The sequence below is a fragment of the Leopardus geoffroyi genome, chromosome D4 (assembly GCF_018350155.1).
Source record: "Leopardus geoffroyi isolate Oge1 chromosome D4, O.geoffroyi_Oge1_pat1.0, whole genome shotgun sequence".
Lineage (NCBI taxonomy): Eukaryota > Metazoa > Chordata > Mammalia > Carnivora > Felidae > Leopardus > Leopardus geoffroyi.
Genome location: NC_059342.1, coordinates 58990005 through 59010279, shown reverse-complemented (window position 1 = coordinate 59010279; position 20275 = coordinate 58990005). Strand labels below are relative to the sequence as shown.

General features: G+C 37.4%; 1 protein-coding gene across 4 annotated transcripts in view; it reads right to left on the bottom strand.

Annotated features, from left to right (window-relative positions):
- The window catches only part of ZCCHC7 (zinc finger CCHC-type containing 7), a 252664-nt gene that overhangs the window by 48911 nt on the left and 183478 nt on the right, over positions 1-20275 (bottom strand). For all 4 annotated transcript variants that reach the window (XM_045469081.1, XM_045469082.1, XM_045469084.1 and 1 more), the window contains 3 exons: positions 5683-5726; positions 4298-4423; positions 3209-3379 (listed from right to left, as the gene is read on the bottom strand). In XM_045469081.1, the coding sequence (XP_045325037.1) occupies positions 3209-3379; positions 4298-4423; positions 5683-5726 (341 nt within the window). The remainder of the gene's footprint in view (positions 1-3208; positions 3380-4297; positions 4424-5682; positions 5727-20275) is intronic.

The following is a 20275-nucleotide window of genomic DNA, read 5'->3' as shown; positions in this document are numbered from 1 at the left end:
TCTTATTAAAAAAAAAAAAAAAAAAAAAAAAAAAAAAACACTGCTCATGATAATGTCTGTCTGAGACCCTTCTGTTATCACAGGCAAATAAGACCATATTTGTAAGAGCTTATTAGAAGAAAGGAGTAAAGAAATATGCTATTAAATGTAACTGCCAAACTAGAAAATCTGGCTAAAAAAATTATAATTGACAACATAATGTAGAGAACAGAAGTATAAAACCAAGCCAACTTAGGATTTTAATTTTAAAACTTAGTAAATATTAAAAAGTAAGTTTAAGCTACTTTTAAAAAAATATTTCATTTTATTAAGTAATCTCTACAACCAGCGTGGGGCTCGAACTCACAACCCTGAGATCAAGAGCCACATGTTCCACCAACTGAACCAACCAGGGGCCTCACTTTAGCTACTTTAGAATGAAATAACAGCATCTTCTTCTTCTTTTTTAATATTTTTTAAAGTTTTTATTTATTTACAGAACGAGCAGGGGAGGGGCAGAGAGAGAGGGAGACAGAGAATCCCAAGCAGGCTCCACCCTGTCAGCACGAAGCCCGATGTGGGGCTCGAACTCACAAACTGTGAGATCATGACCTGAGCTGAAACCAAGAGTTGGACGCTTAACCAAGTGAGCCACCCAGGTGCCCCTAGAATGAAATAACTTCTATTTCCACACCTTGTCTTGAGAATCACATTCAACATCACTAGTGGCCTAAGAAATACAAATAAAAACAATATGATATCATTTTCTCCTTATCTGATTGGCCAAAATTTTAAAAGATCAATTATAATGTTAAGAGCATTCTTAAATACACCTGACAGGTGGTGATACATTGGTACCACCTTTTATTTACTTATTTTTTTAAAGACTTTATTTGTTTAAAATATTTTTTTTTTTTTAAATTTTTTTTTTTTCAATGTTTATTTATTTTTGGGACAGAGAGAGACAGAGCATGAACGGGGTAGGGGCAGAGAGAGAGGGAGACACAGAATCGGAAACAGGCTCCAGGCTCTGAGCCATCAGCCCAGAGCCTGACGCGGGGCTCGAACTCCCGGACCGCGAGATCGTGACCTGGCTGAAGTTGGACGCTTAACCGACTGCGCCACCCAGGCGCCCCTAAAATATTTTTTTTTTTAACATTTATTTATTTATTGAGAGACAGAGAGAGACAGAGCATGAGCAGGGGAGGGGCAGAAAGAGAGGGAGACACAGAATCCGAAGCAGGCTCCAGGCTCCGAGCTGTCAGCACAGAGCCCGATGCGGGGCTTGAACTCACAGACTGCGAGTTCATGACCTGAGCCAAAGTTGGACGCTTAACTTACTGAGTCACCCAGGCACCCCAGAAGATTTTATTTTTAAGTAATCTCTACACTGAACACGGGGCTTGAACTTATAACCCTAAGATCAAGAGTCTCATGCTCTACTACTGACTGAGCCAGCCGGCTGCCCCCATTGGTACTATCTTTTGGAAGAACAATTTGACAATATTTATCCATATGTAAATATACATATCCTTTAATTACACAATCCCACTCAGAATCTGACTTAATAAAATAATCTTATACACACAACACACACACACACACACACACACACACACACACACACACACAGATGTTTACTGCAGCACTGTTTGCTTAAAAAAATGGGTTGTAACTATAAATTTAGATGTATTGGTAGATAAACAGCTAGGTAAGTTGGTACATCCATACAGTGGAATAAAAATTAATCATAAGAAAGGTAGATCTTTATGAGCTAATACAGTGATACATTCATAAGGAATTAAGCAGAAAAAAAATGAAGCTGTGGGGCGCCTGGGTGGCGCAGTCGGTTATGCGTCCGACTTCAGCCAGGTCACGATCTCGCGGTCTGTGAGTTCGAGCCCCGCGTCAGGCTCTGGGCTGATGGCTCGGAGCCTGGAGCCTGTTTCCGATTCTGTGTCTCCCTCTCTCTCTGCCCCTCCCCCGTTCACGCTCTGTCTCTCTCTGTCCCAAAAATAAATAAACGTTGAAAAAAAAAAATTAAAAAAAAAAATAAAATGAAGCTGTAAAACAATGTATGGGATAGTGACCCTGTTTCTGTTTAAAAAGACATTTTAAAAATTACAATAGATAACTGATATATTTACATGAGAAACATATATACCAAACATTCATCTTCTAGTGTGTTTTAATCTGAAATTCATATTAACAAAAAGCCGTATTACTTTTTTTTTAGGAAAAGGTTATAGGATATTTCAATATAAATAAAATTAGAAAAATGTTTGTGGCTTTGTATCATATCTTTGGGAAATACAAATTAAAAGATCCTTACTTTAAAAAAATATATTAACTTCCACAGCCCCTCTGGTCTTTGAAATTGTGACTAAAATCCCAAATGATGTAAAATGATGTCCAAGATAACAATGTGCTTAAATTTAACGTGCTACAAGTAACTGAATGTCTTTTAAATTACCCCCCCCTTTTTTTTTTTTTTAAACTAAAGAAAGAACTAAGATAAGCAGATCTAAAGTACTGGTGATTTTGTCCTTCTTCTTGTTTAAGACTATATTATCAGCAAGAACCATCAATAAGCAGCATCAAGCCAGGCTTCAGATAGATAGACCTTTGTATACAACTGCTAAGTGGGTATATATTTTCATGTAACTATGCATGAACAGACATATAAATTTACATGTTATTTATTACATACCTCTTTTATTTCAACCTTTACTTGGCAAGCACATTAAGCAAAGGGGGCAAGCATGGGTTTACAATATTTGTTGATGCTGCCTCCTGACGAACCATTCAGTAAGATCTCTGTTAGAACACTGCTTTAGGGGCGCCTGGCTAGCTCAGTCGGTTAGGCATCCGACTTCGGCTCAGGTCATGGTCTCGCATTTTGTCAGTTCGAGCCCCACATCAGCTTCTGTGCTGACAGCTCAGAGCCTGGAGCTTGCTTCAGATTCTGTGTCTCCCTCTCTCTCTGCCCCTCCCCCACTCCCTCCCTCCCTCTCTCTCTCTCTCAAAAATAAAGATTAAAAAAAATTTTTTTAAAGAAAAAAAAAGAACACTGCTTTAGATGATCAACAGCCAAAGGGACATGGCTATCATTACACACATATTAGAACAGAATTAGAATAGAATATTCTTTTAGGTAGGCTGACTGATAGTTACAAATTGGCACACTGCCCCCAAAGTCTGACAAATTAGTTCTATGCAGGATACTCACATCAGCATAGTGGCCTATCATATCACATCGGTCACATCGTTTTCTCCAGGAAGGTCTTTCAAGACATCTGTGAGTGGAAGGCATAGGCAAAGAACAGCCTAAGCAAAAGCGGGCTGGGCAGGCATACTGGAGGTGTCCTCTCTCTGAGCAGAGGCAGCAGGGGCGGACTTTCTATGTGGCAAAGAGAAAGTCTCTTTAGGAAAATAGTTCAGTCTCAAATAGAAGATTAACTTTTCCTTTTCTGTATAATTCCATAAAACGTTATTTCCAATTTGAGACCCCAGTGAAGGTTAGATCTTGAGCATAACTGTAAAATCAAACAAAATGTCTGAAATCAGAGCTTTAACACAAGCTATGTGTATTCTGTGGTTGCCAAAAAGGCTTACTGTGCCTGTAGTATCAACTGGCATCTACTTCTTATGCTTTATCTTGTGGGAACACTGACAAAGTGGATTGTGTTTGAGAGGGAAAGCAGGTTGATGAGGATCTGGAAGCTAAGTCATAGGAGCAACAAATACTGAAAGAGGCTGCTTTGGCTGGAGAACCAAAGACAAAGAGGAAATATATGAGCTGTCTCAAATATCTGAAAGACAATCATATCATTTGGAACAAGGAATAATGTTTCTTAAGAGCTTACTGCGTGTCAGAGAACATCCAAGAACTTTAGTTCTATGTTGTTCCAAAGGTTGATGTATCTAACATAACTTACACCAATAAACATTTATAAATGCTTAAAATGGTAACTTTCTAACAATAAAAATTATCCCACAATGAAACAAGCTGTAGAAGGTTTAGAAATGAAAGGGATCTCAGGAATCCTCATTTTATAGACAAGAAAACAGAGGCACAGAGGGTGAAATGATTTGCCTAAGCTTGTGCAACTACTAATGGAAAGAAAGCTAAAGTTGATTCCAGGTTTTTCTGACTCAAACTTCATTGTTCTTTCTGTGCTACTATTTTGGCTATCACCTACATGAAAATGTAACATGAAATTCACACATATATTGTACAAGATTTGAATTATAAGGTTATAGGGCCCACCCTTAAGACTATAAAGTAACAATGTGGAGAGAAACGTATTTCACATACTTGTGGAAAGGGGCAGTTTTTTGATAAATGGCCACATTTGTCACAATTTCTACAGGTAACATTTTTGTTGGCTGAATAGTATCGGTGGGTCCATCTTCCAGATGATCTATTGTTAACTATCTGGGCCTAGGAGGAAAAAAAAATTAAAAATTAATTAATTAATTAATTTTAATTAATGAATTTAAAAAATATTTTACTTTGTTCAAAAGAATTAACAGCCATAGTCTGTTTAATCTAGAAACCAGCAACAGAGAACTTTTGTGTTCTTAAAAGAAATAAAAACTTAAAAGGGGTTGCCATGAAGACAACTCTACTTCTTGTCTGTCCCTCATCTCACTCTTTTACACTTCTCCATATGGTTCCATTTCTTTTGTATGTTTCTCTATTTACAGTTCAGGTCTAGTAGGGGCACTGACATGCATCATTTAGACATTCTGGTGGCATTCAGAGTCAAAGATATCGCTGATTTCTATATAGGAACATACACCATATTTTTCGGACTGAGAAGCTTTCTTAAAATTTTATTTGGGCAATTTTTTAAAAATGATTTTGTCCTTTATAAAGTTATAAAACCCTTATCACTATTGAATATATTCTTTCTTTTGAACAGCCCAGGGTTACTGCCTATAAACTGGATTATAATTTCTAAGAGACAATGGATAATCTCCTTCCAATAGAGTACTTTTAAGACCTATTCTGCCTACACTAATCCAATTCCAGCTCTCCCATATTCTAGCCAAAATCTAGTGTCTTGCAAGAGAATATTAGCAAAACACACCACATGGAATATCTACAGGGGAATATGTAAAAATGCCAACCATGCTTTTTTATCTTGTTTGATAGAAATCTAATCTTTGAAAAAGCTTTTCATCTTGTACTTGTTATTCTGCTGGATTGACCAGGTAAGCCCCACGTAGACAAAATCTAATTATCTCTTAAAACTTCTTTTTTCCAAGTTGTAAAATTATTCTCTTTTCTAACCATCTGTCACAATTAAGGCTAATAATTGACAAAGACAAACACCTGCCACATGCTAAATATAGACTAACCATTTCCTTACACTGAAGAGGCAGTTATTTCCGGTGTTGATCTTTAGTGGTACCAGGCAATATGGGCTGAGAGGACTCACCACGGCAGAAGAAACAGAAGGGAAAGGGGACTAAATCACTACGGCAATTAACAGACTGACAAAAATCAAGGCTGAACCACACTTCTGAAAAATTCAATCACCATATACTACAATCAAACTTTTTCTTGCAACATACTCAGACCACTGCTATCTCTAAAAAGTTTATCAAATTATCATAATGAAATGAAAGGAAATTTCAAATCAAAGGAAATTATTAATCTGTTATTCATAACTTTGAAAAACAATTTGATTTTACCTCAGCATCTTTGTCACTGATGAACCAATTTACACCATCTTCTCCTACAAAACAAATAAAATGTTACTCAATCTTGACCCTTTTAAAGCACTTATAGATTGACATTATTCAATTTGTTAGTACTGAAATTGGACCCCAAAGGTGTAGTGAGAAATGTGAATACCTTAACCTCTTATCTTGGCTCTGTGTGGCTCTGAACAAATACTTAGCCTCTCTTAACCTCAGTTTTCTCACCTGTGTAATTCATGGGAATAAGAATATTTGTCCCACCTTCCTAAAAACTACTGTGAAAATCAAATGAGATATGTGAAAATGCTCTGAAAACCATCAAGCTATAAACAAATATAAAAAAAAAAATAAGTGAAAAACCAAAAACCCAACAACAGATGCAGAAAGCAATCTTATCTAAACTTCCCTTATCTGACTAAAGCAGAGCTTTATGAAAGTCAGCTGCATAGCACCACCCTCCCCCAACCTAGAGTCTCTAGTCAAGGAAGCGACTGACCTTGGCTTCTAGGACATTCCAAAAAACCCAAGTTGTAAAAATTAGCATCATCAAAAGCCTCCATCCTATGAAGCCTAAATACTTGTGTTTATGAAAGTTGGTAAACAAACCTTTACCTCTGGCAACTGAGTTCAGTTGCTCATTACCAAGTGCTCCCACACTTCTGTTAATCTATCAGCAATTAATTCTCAGGACCCTACCATTCAGACTCAAGTAGGCAGAAGAAAGGTTTTTTCTTCCGATATCAGCACTAACGGTGTCTACTAGCTTCCCATTGTAGTTGACTTTGGTAGTAACAGGTTAAAAAACTGAACTTTAAATACCATCTCATGACTGAGGCTAGAAATTAGCACTGTATTTTATAACATCAAACACAGTGAAACAAAACAACAAACAAGGAGGCCAAATATCCAGAAACCGTTGATTGATCTAAAAATACAACTACAAAAACCTAGGGGGTTGGGGAGCCCTACATTTTTCTTTATCAGCTGTTTTCTTCTCTTTGCACTGTCCCTTTACAAATTTGCAAATTGCTGCTATTCCTTTGGTCTACTTATGACCACGGAGGAAGGGACACATGACTAATGCAGAAGCTAAGGTATCAACAAAGGACTGAAAGATTTTTTTTCTCTCCTTGAAGCAAAGTTAAGATTTCTTCCTTCCTCCTATCTATTCCTCTTCTCTATCTCAAAAACACAAATCAAGCTGGACTCTTTAATTTGAAAGGAATTTTGAGGAGACATGAAGTAATCTACGTTTCCCCAGGCCTACCAGGAGTAAGTGTCTAGAGATATATTTTAAAATAAAATACTTTTACTAAGAAAACCAAAAGGCTGCTTTACAAAAAGACCATTCCAGAGGAGAGCAGAGATGCTGTGCTGATGATTATTTCCATTGTAAAATTTGGAGGCTGCATCCATATACTGAGAGTGGAGAATACATTAAATAGCAGCAGCTTCTATTCCTTCATCATCACCGTCCATGTTATTCTTTCATTCAAAAGATCCATCTAAGGAGCATGCTTTGCTTTAACTTTCAAAGCTGCCTTTTGTCTCTCAATGTCCTTCATCTTTAAAATTCAAAATGACCACTAAGAATCATTTTAATTAAAAAACTCATTTAATACTGTATTAAAACTCATTTAATACTATTAATTTTTTAATACTTAAAAAAATAAAAACCTAAAATCAGTGAGATGCAAAATAGCAACTGTTATCACCCCCAATTCCAAATACATTTATACTGGAACAGAGAATAGTGAAAAAAAGGGAAGGTCTGAGAGAGGGAGACCCGACTCCATTTGGATGGCTTTGGGGCACCTGGGTGGCTCAGTCAGTAGGCATCTGACTCTTGATTTCGGCTCAGGTCATGATCTCACAGTTTGTGGGATTGGGCCCTGTGTCAGGCTCCATGTTGACAATGTGGAGCCTGCTTGGGATTCTTTCTCTCCCCCTCTCTCTCTGCCTCTCCCCTGCTCACTCTCTTTCTCTTTCTTTCAAAATAAATAAACTTTTAGATTGTATCAACATTCCTGTGGAATTCAACAGTATTCTAGGTTGTGTACTAACTCCTCTTACAAGCTATAGTATATTCTTACTGTAGAAAACTGATCAACAAGTACACAAAACAGGTTTCAATTACAGATGAAATCAAACTTCTCAGTGGTAAATAAACAAAGACATTGCCAGGAATGCATGAGCCAACTCTTGGTGCCACCTCTGGTTCCAGTTTTGGATGGACACTGATAACAACAGCTGACTCCTGCCTTTTCTCTTTTCTCTATCCTGTTTACTTCTTAACTCTAAATCCCAAACTAACGGAAGCTTTGTTTAAGGGCAACTCAGTAGAACTTCCACAGACAGCCAATTCTCCTATTAAATTCCTGGTGTGGGACTTGGCAGAAACCTGGGTTCCAGTCTTAACCCCATCTCTTATTTGCTGTTTGGCATTGGGCAGTTTATTGATCTTCACTGGGCCTGTATAATAATGGGTTGGATTAAATGGCATCCATGGTACTGTCTAGCACTAAACTTCTATGATTCTTTTGAATTTTCATTCATTACTAAAATCAAATACATTGTCCTCCAGGCCTTTGCAACTGGCACAGGGTGTCCTCCCTTAAAGACAATGTCCAAGGGGCCTAGAGGCACTCATCTTCCATGTGTTCACCACCCAAGGCCATGGGATGTAAAATGGGATTACCCAAAAGTGTAAAATTAGGACCACACTAAAGATGCCTAATATTAACTCTTAGCTGCCTTATAGCTTTATCTTGCTAATATCTGGGGCAATGATTCTTTTCAGACTTCAAAACTGTAATCAAAGCAATGGCTGGTAACTCTTTCTTTGCAACAAATCAACTGAATTCAACAAACATATACTGAAAGGTTATAATGAGCAAGGTGCTCTAGGGTAAACAAAGATGAATATGAGCTTATAACTTAGTAAAGGAGTCAAATGAAAGGTGAAGAAAAGAGTAAGAGAAGACCAAACAAAATTCTACAGTATACTGAGAGGAAGAAAAAACAATGTCTGAATTTGGGGGGAAAAAGAGGTAAAAAGTCACAAAAGGCTTCACCATAAAAAAACCTTTACTGAAGTATAATTTACATATTAAAAAATATACTTGTGTAAAAAATACACTATGATGCACTTTGACAAAGGCACAATACACCTGTGTAACCACCACAACAATCAGATGTAGCATATCTCCACCATCCCAAAATGTTACCTTGTGCATACCTGCACTTGATCCCCCACCCCAGGCAACCACTGATTTGCTTTCTGTCACCATAGATTTGCTTTGCCTGTTCTAGGACTGCATATAAATAGAATCCCATATTATGTATCACTCTGTATTTGGCTTCTTTCACTCTGAGTATTAGTGACATTTGTCTATGTCGTTGGGTAGTAGTAGTACTTTGTTTCCTTCTTCTTGCTCAGCAGTATTCCAGTGTGTGGATATGACAATTTATTTACCTGCTCATCTCCTGATAACACTTAGGTTGTTTCCAGTTTTGAGCACTTATAAAGCAGCAATAAAACATTCTAGTGAAAATCTTTCTTTTTAATTGACATGCGTTTTCATTTCCCTTGGGAAAATATCGAGGCATAGAATTATTGGATATGGTTAAGTGTATCTTTACCTTATATGAAACTGGCAAATTTTCCCAAAGTGGTTGTGTCATGTTACATTCCCATCAGCGATGTATGGGAATTCCATAGTTTCATAATCTTGCCAACGCTTGAAACTGTCTTTTTAATTTTAGCCTTCGAATGTGTGTGAAGTAGTAATGCATTAAGATTTCAATGGGCATTTTTCTGATAACTAATGATGCTAAGCATTTTTTCATGTATTTATTTGCCATTCATATATCTTCCTTCAAAAACTGTTCAAATTTTTAGCTTATTTGCAAACTTTTTTTGAGAAAGAGAGAGAGAAAGAAAGAATGAATCTTAAGTAGGCTCCATGCTCAGCGTGGAGCCCAATGTGGGTTTGATCCCATGACCCTGGGATCATGACCTGAGCTGAAATCAAGAGTCTGAAGCTCAACGGATCGAGCCACCCATGAGCCTCTTAGCTTATTTTTAAATTGAGTTGTTTTACCTTTTTTTTTTTTTTAAGGGGGATGAAGGAGATTGTCTTCCTTTGATTGAATTCTAAGAGTCCTTTTTATATTCTAGAAACAAGTCTTTTATCAGACATGTGTTGGCAAGTATTTCTCCCAGTGTGGCTTGATTTTTCATTTATTTTTATTAACAGGCTGGAGTTTTCACTGTTGTGGGCCAGGAATTTTACTTGCAGTGTTCTTTTCTTAGAAAAGCAAAACTAATAAATTTGACAACCCTTCCCTTCACAGTTTTTATGCCCAAAGAAATCTCTCTATGCAAGGTTACAAAAGGCAAGTACTTTTTATGTTTCCTTCTAAAATTCTATAGTTTTGGCTTTTTATGATTAGTTATTATCCATTTCTCCCCATATGAATATGCAGTTGTTCTAGCATCATTTGTTGAAAAAATACCCCTTCTTCATTGAATTGCTTTAGCAACTTTGTTTAAATCAATTGACCATATATACATGTGGGTCACTTTCTAGAAGTTCTAATATGTTACACTGAGCTACAGGTCTATAATTACACCATATTACAGCTTTACTTCAAAAAACTAAAATCCTGTAGAATAAGTTTTCCAACTCTTTTGCTCTTTTTCAAGATTGCTTTGGTTATTCTAGACCACTCTGATTTCTGTATAAGATTCAACTTGCTTTTTTTTTTTTTTTCTTTTTTTTCTTTTTAAAGTAAGCTCTACAGCCAATGTGGGGCTTGTACTCATGACCATGAGATCAAGAGTCATAGGCTGTACTGACTGAACCAGACAGGTATCCTTGATTTCTGTATACATTTTAAAATACTAATTTCTACAAAAATAGCCTGATGAGATTTTGACTGGTATTGTGCTACATCTACAGATCAGTTTGGAAAGATATTTTAACAATATCAAGTCTTCTAAAACATGAATATGGTATATCTCTTCATTTGCTTTGGTCTTATTTTTCTCAGCAATATTTTGTGGGTTTCTGTGAACAGGCTTTGCATATAATCTTATCCTTGAATATTTCATGTTTCTTTCTGCTACCAAAAAGTTTTTAAAAATAAAACTTAAAATAATTTTTAATTATTTTTTTAAATTTCATTTTTCAGTTTCTGATTACAAGTTTATAGAAATACAACTGATTTTTGTTTGTTCACCTTGCACCCTGCAAATCTGCACTTAGTCCTAGAAGCTTTTTGTAGATTCCTTGCAATTTTCTTTTTCTTCTTTAAATGTTTATTTATTTATTTTGAGGTGAGGAGAGGAGAGCAGAGGAGAGGCAGAGAGAGAAAGAACCCCAAGCAGGACCCACGCTGTCAGCATGGAGCTGGAAGCAGAGCTCAAACTCATGAACTGTGAAATCATGTCCTGAGCCAAAATCAAGAGTTGAACACTTAACCAACTGAGCCACCCAGGCATCCCAATTCCTCCCAATTTTCTGTTTACACTATCATTTCACCTGTGCATAAAGACAATTTTATCACGTCCTTTCCTATCTGTATGCCTTTTATTTCTTTTTCTTACCTCAATGCATTATAAAGAACTTCCAGATATAATACTCAATATTAAGTGGTAACAGAAGATAATCTTTGTTTTGTTCCAATAGGGGGGAAACTTCAGTCTTTCTGAATTAAGTAAACTGTTTGCTGTAGATTTTTCATTACAGGTTGAGGAAATTCTTTTCCTACTTTCCTGAGAGTTTTTAATTATGAATGTTTTAAATTTTATCATATGCCTTTTCTGCATTAACTGGGATGGCCCCATGGTTTTTCCTCTTTCTGTTAATATGGTGAATTACAGTGAATCTTTTTCAAATGTCAAGCCAATCTTGTATTCTGGGATTAATCCCACTTGGTTAGGATGTGTTATGCTTTACAATATACTGCATAATTCAATTTGTTAGTATTTTATTAAGAATTTTTACATCTGTGTTCATGAAGGATATTGATTTACACTTATCTTACAGTGTCTTTTTATGGTCTTTATATTGGGGTAAAACTGACCTGATAGGAGTTGGGAAGAGTTTGTGTAGAACTGGTGTTATTTCTTCCTTCCGTATCTGATAGAATTCGCCAGATAAGTCATCTAGCCTGGAGTTTTCCCTGTTGTGGGCCAGGAATTTTACTCGCAGAGATGAATTTTTCTTTTATTTATTTATTTTGAGAGAGAACGCGCGCACAAGCAGGCAAGGGGCAGAGAGAGAGAATCCCACGCAGGCTCCAGGCTCAGCACAGAGCCTGACATGGGGCTCATGTCCTGAGATGAAATCAAGAGTCGGATGCTCAAATGACTGAGACACCCAGGCACTCCTGCAGGGAGGTTTTAAAAATAATAATAAATAGTAATTCTATTTCTTTAGTAGGTATGGAAGTACTCACATCTTCTATTTCTTCTTGGGCCAGTTTTGGTAACCTGATTTTTAAATAATTTGCCTATTACTTCTAAATTGTTGAAATTATCAGTACATATGTCCATAACATAGACTTATTCTTTCCTTTTGATTCACCTAATTTGTACTTAAGCCCATCCGAAAAAAAAATTTTTTTTTCTCAAATACTGTATATTTCAGTCCTAAGAAGATCCATTTGGTTCTTTTTTGTATCTTCCATTTGTCTTATTATATTTCTTTTTCTTTAAACCTTAGTATATGTTTTTAATAGCTGCTTTAAAGTTCTTCCTGTGGGGGGCGCCTGGGTGGCTCAGTCGGTTGAGCGTCCGACTTCAGCTCAGGTCATGATCCCCCAGCCTGTGGGTTCGAGCCCCGCGTCGGGCTCTGTGCTGATAGCTCAGAGCCTGGAGCCTGCTTCGGATTCTGTGTCTCCCTCTCTCTCTGCCCCTCCCCCTCTCATGCTCTGTCTCTCTGTCAAAAATAAAGGAACATTTAAAAAAATAAATAAAGGGGCGCCTGGGTGGCTCAGTCAGTTGAGTGTCCGACTTCAGCTCAGGTCACGATCTCATGGTCCGTGAGTTCGAGCCCCGTGTCGGGCTCTGGGCTGATGGACCAAAGCCTGGAGCCTGCTTCTGATTCTGTGTCTCCCTCTCTCTCTGCTCCTCCCCCGTTCATGCTCTGTCTCTCTCTGTCTCAAAAATAAATAAACGTTAAAAAAAAAAAATTTAATTAAAAAAAATAAATAAAGTTCTTCCTGGTAATTTCATCAACTCCTTAATTTCTAGGTTTGTTTTATTTGACTGATTTTTCTATTATTAGTGACATCGTCCTTTGAACACCTAGTAATTTTTTTTTCTTGGATGCTAGTTATTGTAAATGGTACACTATTGAATGTCTCACTCTTGTTTTTTTACTTTCAAGTGTTAGACTCTGTTTTGATGAGCAGTTAAGCAAATTCCAGACTAAACCTTTAAAGACTCTGTTTTGATGAGCAGTTAAGCAAATTCCAGACTAAACCTTTAAAGCTTTGTTAGGGTAGGTCCACAGTAGCCTTTACTCTGGAGCTAATTTAATCTTAATAAAGATGTACCTTCTAGGGTTTCTATTAAACATTGCAGGTATTCAACACTCTCTCTCCACTTTTGCTAGTAAGAACTCAGGTAAGTTCTGGGACTTGTTCAGACTATAGACAGTAGGCTTTTGTCCAAGTCTAGTGGAGTCTGACCTATCTGTACACAGATAGGAACACAGTATCCTTGGTATTCATGGGTAACCCTATCCAGATTTCTGCAATTATCTCCCTCCACAGCTCCCACCCTCCAGTACTCTGCCCCATGGAGTATAGCTTCCTTAGCCTCTCTGAACTCTGTCTCTGCTTCTCATCTCAGGGAGGCTACAATGCTGCACTTGGGTTCCCTCTCTTGGTGCCATGAGGCAGGCGTCCAGGCAGAAAGCTAGGTTGATTACAGGGTATATCTCGTTTGTTTTCATATTCTCACAAATCACAATCCAGGACTGTTTGTTGTCTATATTCATCTTGCCCTTGAAATCTGTGTGTATTTACAATAGCTGTTTTAAAGTCCCTGTCTGCTAATTTCATCATTTCTTGCCAGGGGGTAAAGTCTGGTATAAGTTTACATAACAAAGCTGAAAGAAGAAGTCTTAAATAGTATTTTAATAGAGATGAAAGAGGACACCAGTAAAAAGGAAAGGCACAAGCAACAGAATGGAAGAGGTAAAAGGATACAGCAAACAATACAGCTTGATTGGAACAAAGGGTATGATCATTCCTTTCCTAAGAATTTTCATAGACCTTTTTTTCTTTTAAGTTTATTTATTTTGAGAGAGAGAGAGAACAGGAGATGGGGAGGAGCAGAGAGAAAGATAGAATCTCAAGCAGGCTCCGTATTGTCAGTGCACAGCCCGACGCAGGGCTTGATCTCACAAACCATGAGATCATGACCTGATCTGAAATTAAGAGTTGGACACTTAAGTGACTGAGCCACCCAGGCGCCCCGATAGACCTTTTTATATGGTTTAACTTGACTTTCTACTGGGTGAGCTTTCCAAGGAATAGCATAGCAGGTCTCTTTCTGCCAGAGGTAATGCTGAAGAAAGAGACAGTAAAACAGTAATTCGGTGTTTCTGTTGACACTATGTAACAACCAGAATACTTCATCTCTTCTGAAATAACATTCAAAACAAAAAAGTAAACCCATAACCTTACACATATTTTACACATTTTCTCCTATTTCTGGAACTATTCTGCTATCTTAATTACACACGTGTGCACTCTCTTTCTCTATTACTGCATGGTTATAAACATAAACATCTTTTGTATTTATATGGTGATTCAGAGTCTATAAATTGTTTTAAATATACATTTTATCCTCAGAAACCTGTATGTTATTGCTAAACAAATTTTTACTTTTTTAAAAAATGTTTTATTTTTGAGAGAGAGCAAGTGCGTGAGAGCATGAGTGGGGGAGGGGCAGAGGCAGGGCCGGGGTGGGGGGTGGGGGTGGTGGTGGGAACGGAGGATCTGAAGCAGGCTCCACACTGATAGCAGTGAGCTTGATGCAGGGCCCCATCATGACTTGAGCTGAAGTCAGACGCTCAACTGAATGAGCCACCCAGGTGCCCCTTTCAGATTTTTTTTTTTAAATACTCACTTTTATGTGTTTACTTTCTACAAAAATTGGCAACTGATGCTTTCTGTGAAAGGCAGTGCTAATGTAGCTCTTTATCCGTAAGACTGCATTCAGTTTTCAAAGGATGTGAGGAAAAGTCTGGATTAGATATCTTAGGAGGAAAGCCAGGTCCTGCCCTGCTGTAGTTACTTTAGTTTACATTCTGGTGGGTGGGAAAGCTGAAGATTATTCTTTTGCTAAGAGCAGCCACAGACAATTATAGAGGTGGTTCTCTCCACCTTTTGGAATAACTTGACAGGAAATAGGAGTTAATAAAAAGTATTCTAGGGGCGCCTGGGTGGCGCAGTCGGTTAAGCGTCCGACTTCAGCCAGGTCACGATCTCGCGGTCCGTGAGTTCGAGCCCCGCGTCGGGCTCTGGGCTGATGGCTCAGAGCCTGGAGCCTGTTTCCGATTCTGTGTCTCCCTCTCTCTCTGCCCCTCCCCCGTTCATGCTCTGTCTCTCTCTGTCCCAAAAATAAATAAACGTTGAAAAAAAAAATTAAAAAAAAAAAAAAGTATTCTAAAGATCACCAAAGACTACAGAAGGACTCAGTTCAGCACATCCAGTTGGTTATTTGCAGCGAAGGTGCCATGGTCTAAGAAGAATCTTTTCCTGAGCCTAATGCCCTATAGCTCCTTCTTATAAGGAAGTCATAGATACCTTATATTTTCTAGATATCCTAATTTCTAACACCTAAAATTACAAATCTCATTAAATTTCAGTGAAAAGGTTGTTATATATGACTTTCTTAGCATACAGTGGGCTCAATTTGAATATTCAGCAAATCAGATATAAAAACTTATTTTCTCACTACTAATTATCTAAGAATGTAAATGCGGGGCACACCTGGCTGGCTCAGTCAGTATTGCACATGATTCTTGACTGCAGGGTCATGGGTTCAAGTCCCACAATGAACATGGCACCTACTAAAAAAGTATGTAAATGCAACTTTCCTCAATGTGTAATATGTTTTCATTTAATGTAGTGTCAAGTTAATTTTCAACAAATATTTATTGAATATCTATCACTGTAAAAGACAGTGTAGGAGACAGAAAGATGACTAAGACGTGGTGCTTGCCCTCAAGGAACTCACCACATAGTGGAGAAGTATGTGCATTTTTGGGCTAAATAATAAAAAAAAAAACAACATTACTGCGCTAAGTAAATAACCATGATAATTTTGTCTTTAAAACAGAAAGATGATTAATCAAGTGTTAAAGATAAAAAATCCACTATTATTTGGGGAATCAGTTATTTAACATGAAATACTGAATTCTACTAATGAGCAATTAACTTATGACTGTATCACCAAGATGGCCTTCCTTATAATTCTAAGTATGTAAGTCCTAAGTATATAAGTCTAAGTATGTAAGTATGCAATTGTTTTCTCCCCAAATAACCTGTGAGTACAGACAGCTCACAATCAGCGATTGGGCGGAAAAGACAATGGTTGTTGTCTACCTGCAGTACCTAAGGAACCAAGATTTTGGGCCTTCTCAGTATCCTCTCACTTCCAGGATACAGACAAAACTCTGACTTAACTGAGATGGCATTCTTTCACTACCCTAAAACACAGTGAAATGGTCAAGAAAACAAAGAAATGTGGAGAAGGTAATAAATAATCCTCCCACCAGATAGCTTGAAGTTAAATAATTTGGCAGCTTCAGCATTAAAGACAAATGAAAAATGTTACATTTCTAAATGTATTGCCTACACTCCCTTTTTACATACCTAATATTTTAAACTAAACGATGCTGTTTGCAAATTAACACTCCCACTGCTTTGTTCTCTGTACTTTTGCTCATTTTATTCCCTTGATCTCAAACATTGTCTCCCTCTTTGCCCAATTTTTCACTTAACCCAGTCCAATTCTGATAACTACAAATTCTAAATGTCCTTTAAGGGCTCAGTTCCTCATAGCAATGGGTAATATTCAGTACTTCTCCCTCACCTGACCCCTGTGAGCATTCACAATTCTCACGGACGATATAACAAAATACTTTCCTAGTTCTTCCCCTCCTTCATGGTTTCTTCTTCCTTCATGGACTACTTGGTGTGCTCCACTCTTTGCCCCTTTTTTCCTCATTCCACATTCTTAGTCCCAGCTTACGTCATACATGTCCATGGTGGGAACTCCCAAATCTGCATCTCTAGGCCAGATCTTTTCTGGAGTTCCTGATCGATTGGACATCTAGAGTAGACATCTCACAGGTAACTCACACTCATAACCATTAAAAATGAATTCTTCATTTTCTCCCCCTTCCTTGCATTTCTTTTAAAAACAGACAGAAGCTCCCACTTCTCCTCTTTGTATCTTCTATCTCAATAACTTGTATAAATCTATTTTATAGGTTGAAAAACCTATAAAGTCTACTTTATAGGTTAAAAAACCCAACTCTTCCCTCTCACCTTTCATATAATTACTCACCAAATCCTGTAAATTCTCTCTCCATAACAGCCTCAATACCATTATACTGGCCCAGAGATACTTAGTTTCTCAGCTAGATTATAAAAATAACTTCTGACTATCTCTAGTGCCACAACTAATTTTCCATTCCACTGTTACTGGAATGTTTTTATTTTTTACATTAGATTCAGGTGTACAACACAATGATTTGATACCCGTATATACTGTGAATGGAATGTTTCTAAAATGGAAATATGAGTACCTTCTGCCCTGAATGGTCCCTTGATCCCTAAAGGATGAATGTAAAACCCCTTTGTATGACGCACAATGCCTTCCATGATTTGGCCCTTACCTGTTTCTCTAGTTTCACCTTCCTGATCACAGTACTTTAGCTATGCTTAAGAATTTCCTTAATGTGTCCTTTTGCTCTCTGCAACTATGCTCTGGAACACAAGCCATTCCCAACTTCACAACTTGGAACTAGAACTTGGTCTTCAAGTCCCTAATCATGTGTTACCTCCTCCACTGATGTCTTCCCTGATAACCCTTCAAAAGCAAAGATGATCACTCTCAACTAGGTAACATCCTAGACTTTAATCGTGTCATTTCTTTTTTTTTTTTTAATTATTTTTAATGTTTGTTTATTTTTGAGAGAGAGAGGGCGAGCGAGAGAGGCACAGAAAGAGAGGGAGACACAGAATCTGAAGCAGACTCCAGGCTGCTCCAGGCCCAACGTGGGGCTTGAACTCACAAACGGTGAGATCATGACCTGAGCCAAAGTCGGATGCTTAACCGACAACCACCCAGGCACCCCTAATCATGTCACTTCTATCTTTGTATCTTCCAATTCAAAGCATGATCATTTAGTTATCATAGGTACTCAGGTTTATTGAATTACTTAAATAACATTTCCTCTTTTGATTTTACTCTAGAAGTATTTTCTCCCTCCCTAAAAGCACCTTATTTCTTACCTCTTAGGCTATTAATAAGTACTTCTAAACCGTGTGTTAACAGCTATATTAGTAAATATTTTACCTCCCTCACTACACCGTAAGTTCTCTATGGACATCTATCTAGTTATCAGCACAACTTCTTGCATATTTTGAATTACACTAGAAAAAACAAGTTAGAGGAAAAAGTCGAAAAGGATAAAAAAGGGAAATATTAATATGTACACTTGTGTGAGTAAACACTGTTCTGAACTGGGGGTAAATAAGCCAAGAGACCATATCATGGATTGTCACTGTACATATGCAAGTTTAATAAGACAGTTCTCTGTGGCTTAAAAAAAAACAGATTTGGAAATTCTAAAGGACCTAAAAAATATTTTTTTAATTTTTAAATTAAAAGAAAAATGTTTAAATGTTTATTTTTGACAGACTGACAGAACGTGAGTGGGGGCAGGGTAGAGAGTAAGAGAGACATAGAATCTGAAGCAGGCTCCAGGCTCTGAGCTGTCAGCACGGAGCCCAACACGGGGCTCGAATCCATAAACTGTGAGATCATGACCTCAGCCTAAGTCAGACGCTCAGCCGACTGAGCCACCCAGGTGCCCCGGAACTAAAAAACATTTTAAAAACCACTGCTATTGAATAAAAACCACTTAGTAGACACAGAAACATAAGATAACTGGACATTTATAGATAATCATACCTGTACCTACCCAGTGTTTATGGAATTAAAGATCACAAAGATGAAGCTGCCAGATATTTATGTCCTATCCTTTCCTGAGCCTAACTCCACTATACCAGATATCCCCCTGGGATCTTCTCACTTCGGATAAGCAACTGAACCAGCCACAAATGAAGTTACTATTCCCAACTTCATCAGCAGCATCTGTTGTTTCAACGGAAACTTTTGAAACACACACAATGCCACATGCAAATCCCCTGAGGGTTGAGCTCCTTTATTCACTTGCATTCTTCTCAAACTGCTCTTTATTTCTGTCTCCGTTTTCTCTTATTTATACCATTCTATTTGACACTGGTCACAAAACCATTTTAAGTCATTAAAATTTTGCAGTGTATAACTGGCAATAGTTTAAATAAAACAAATTTTAGTAGAACAATTTGCAAGTTAGGCATCAAACTGTTCCTTATTTTAAATCATATTAAATTTACCAGAAACAATCTGTATTTTTGAATGTGTATAAACGATAAATGGGGATTTAGCTCTTCTTTTTTTAGAGGTAGAGGAGGAAGAAGAAAGAGGAAATAAATACAGGTGCTTAGCACAGGGTTATAGAGAGCTCTTTTAAAGTTATCTGTCACATTTTTAAGACCTTTGTATTATCTCCAAAGAGACACAGATACAACCACAGAGAGTTCTCTCTCATCCCCCATTCCTTCCAAAACAATCTGTCACTGAACCACCTGGTTAAGAAATATTTATTTAAAAATAAAAAAAACCTCTCAAATTGGGGCACCTGGGTAGCTCAGTCAGTTAAGCGTCTGACTCTTGATATCAGCTCAGGTCATGATCTCACAGCTTGTGGGATGGAGTCCCATGTCAGGCTCTGTGCTAAGTGTGGAGTCTGCTTGGGATTCCCTCTCCCCCCCCCCCCTCTCTCTCTGCCCCTCCCCTGCTTGTGCATTCCCTCTCAAAATAAACAAATAAATGATTATATTAAAAACAAAAACAAACACCTTTCAAATTAAACTAAATGACAAGAACAGAAAGGGAAAACTTATCAACAGAAACAAATACGGTAGGATTATGGGAGCTGCTTTTTCCTCTTTTAAAGATACTTCACTTCCATGCTCCCCTCCAAAAAGCAAAAAGGAAAATATATGATGGACATTTGAAATATTTGTAAAATGACAAGAACATATAAAACACATTTAAATTCAATCAAGAGGCTACTTTAAAAAAGATATTGCAGGTTTCTAGAGAAAACTATATAAATTTGGCTATATAAATTTGGTATCTCCTTGCTGGTAAAAATATAATAATAATCTAGAAGCTATGTCTTTCAGTCATCCTTCTAATTCTGTTTTACATTTCCTGATC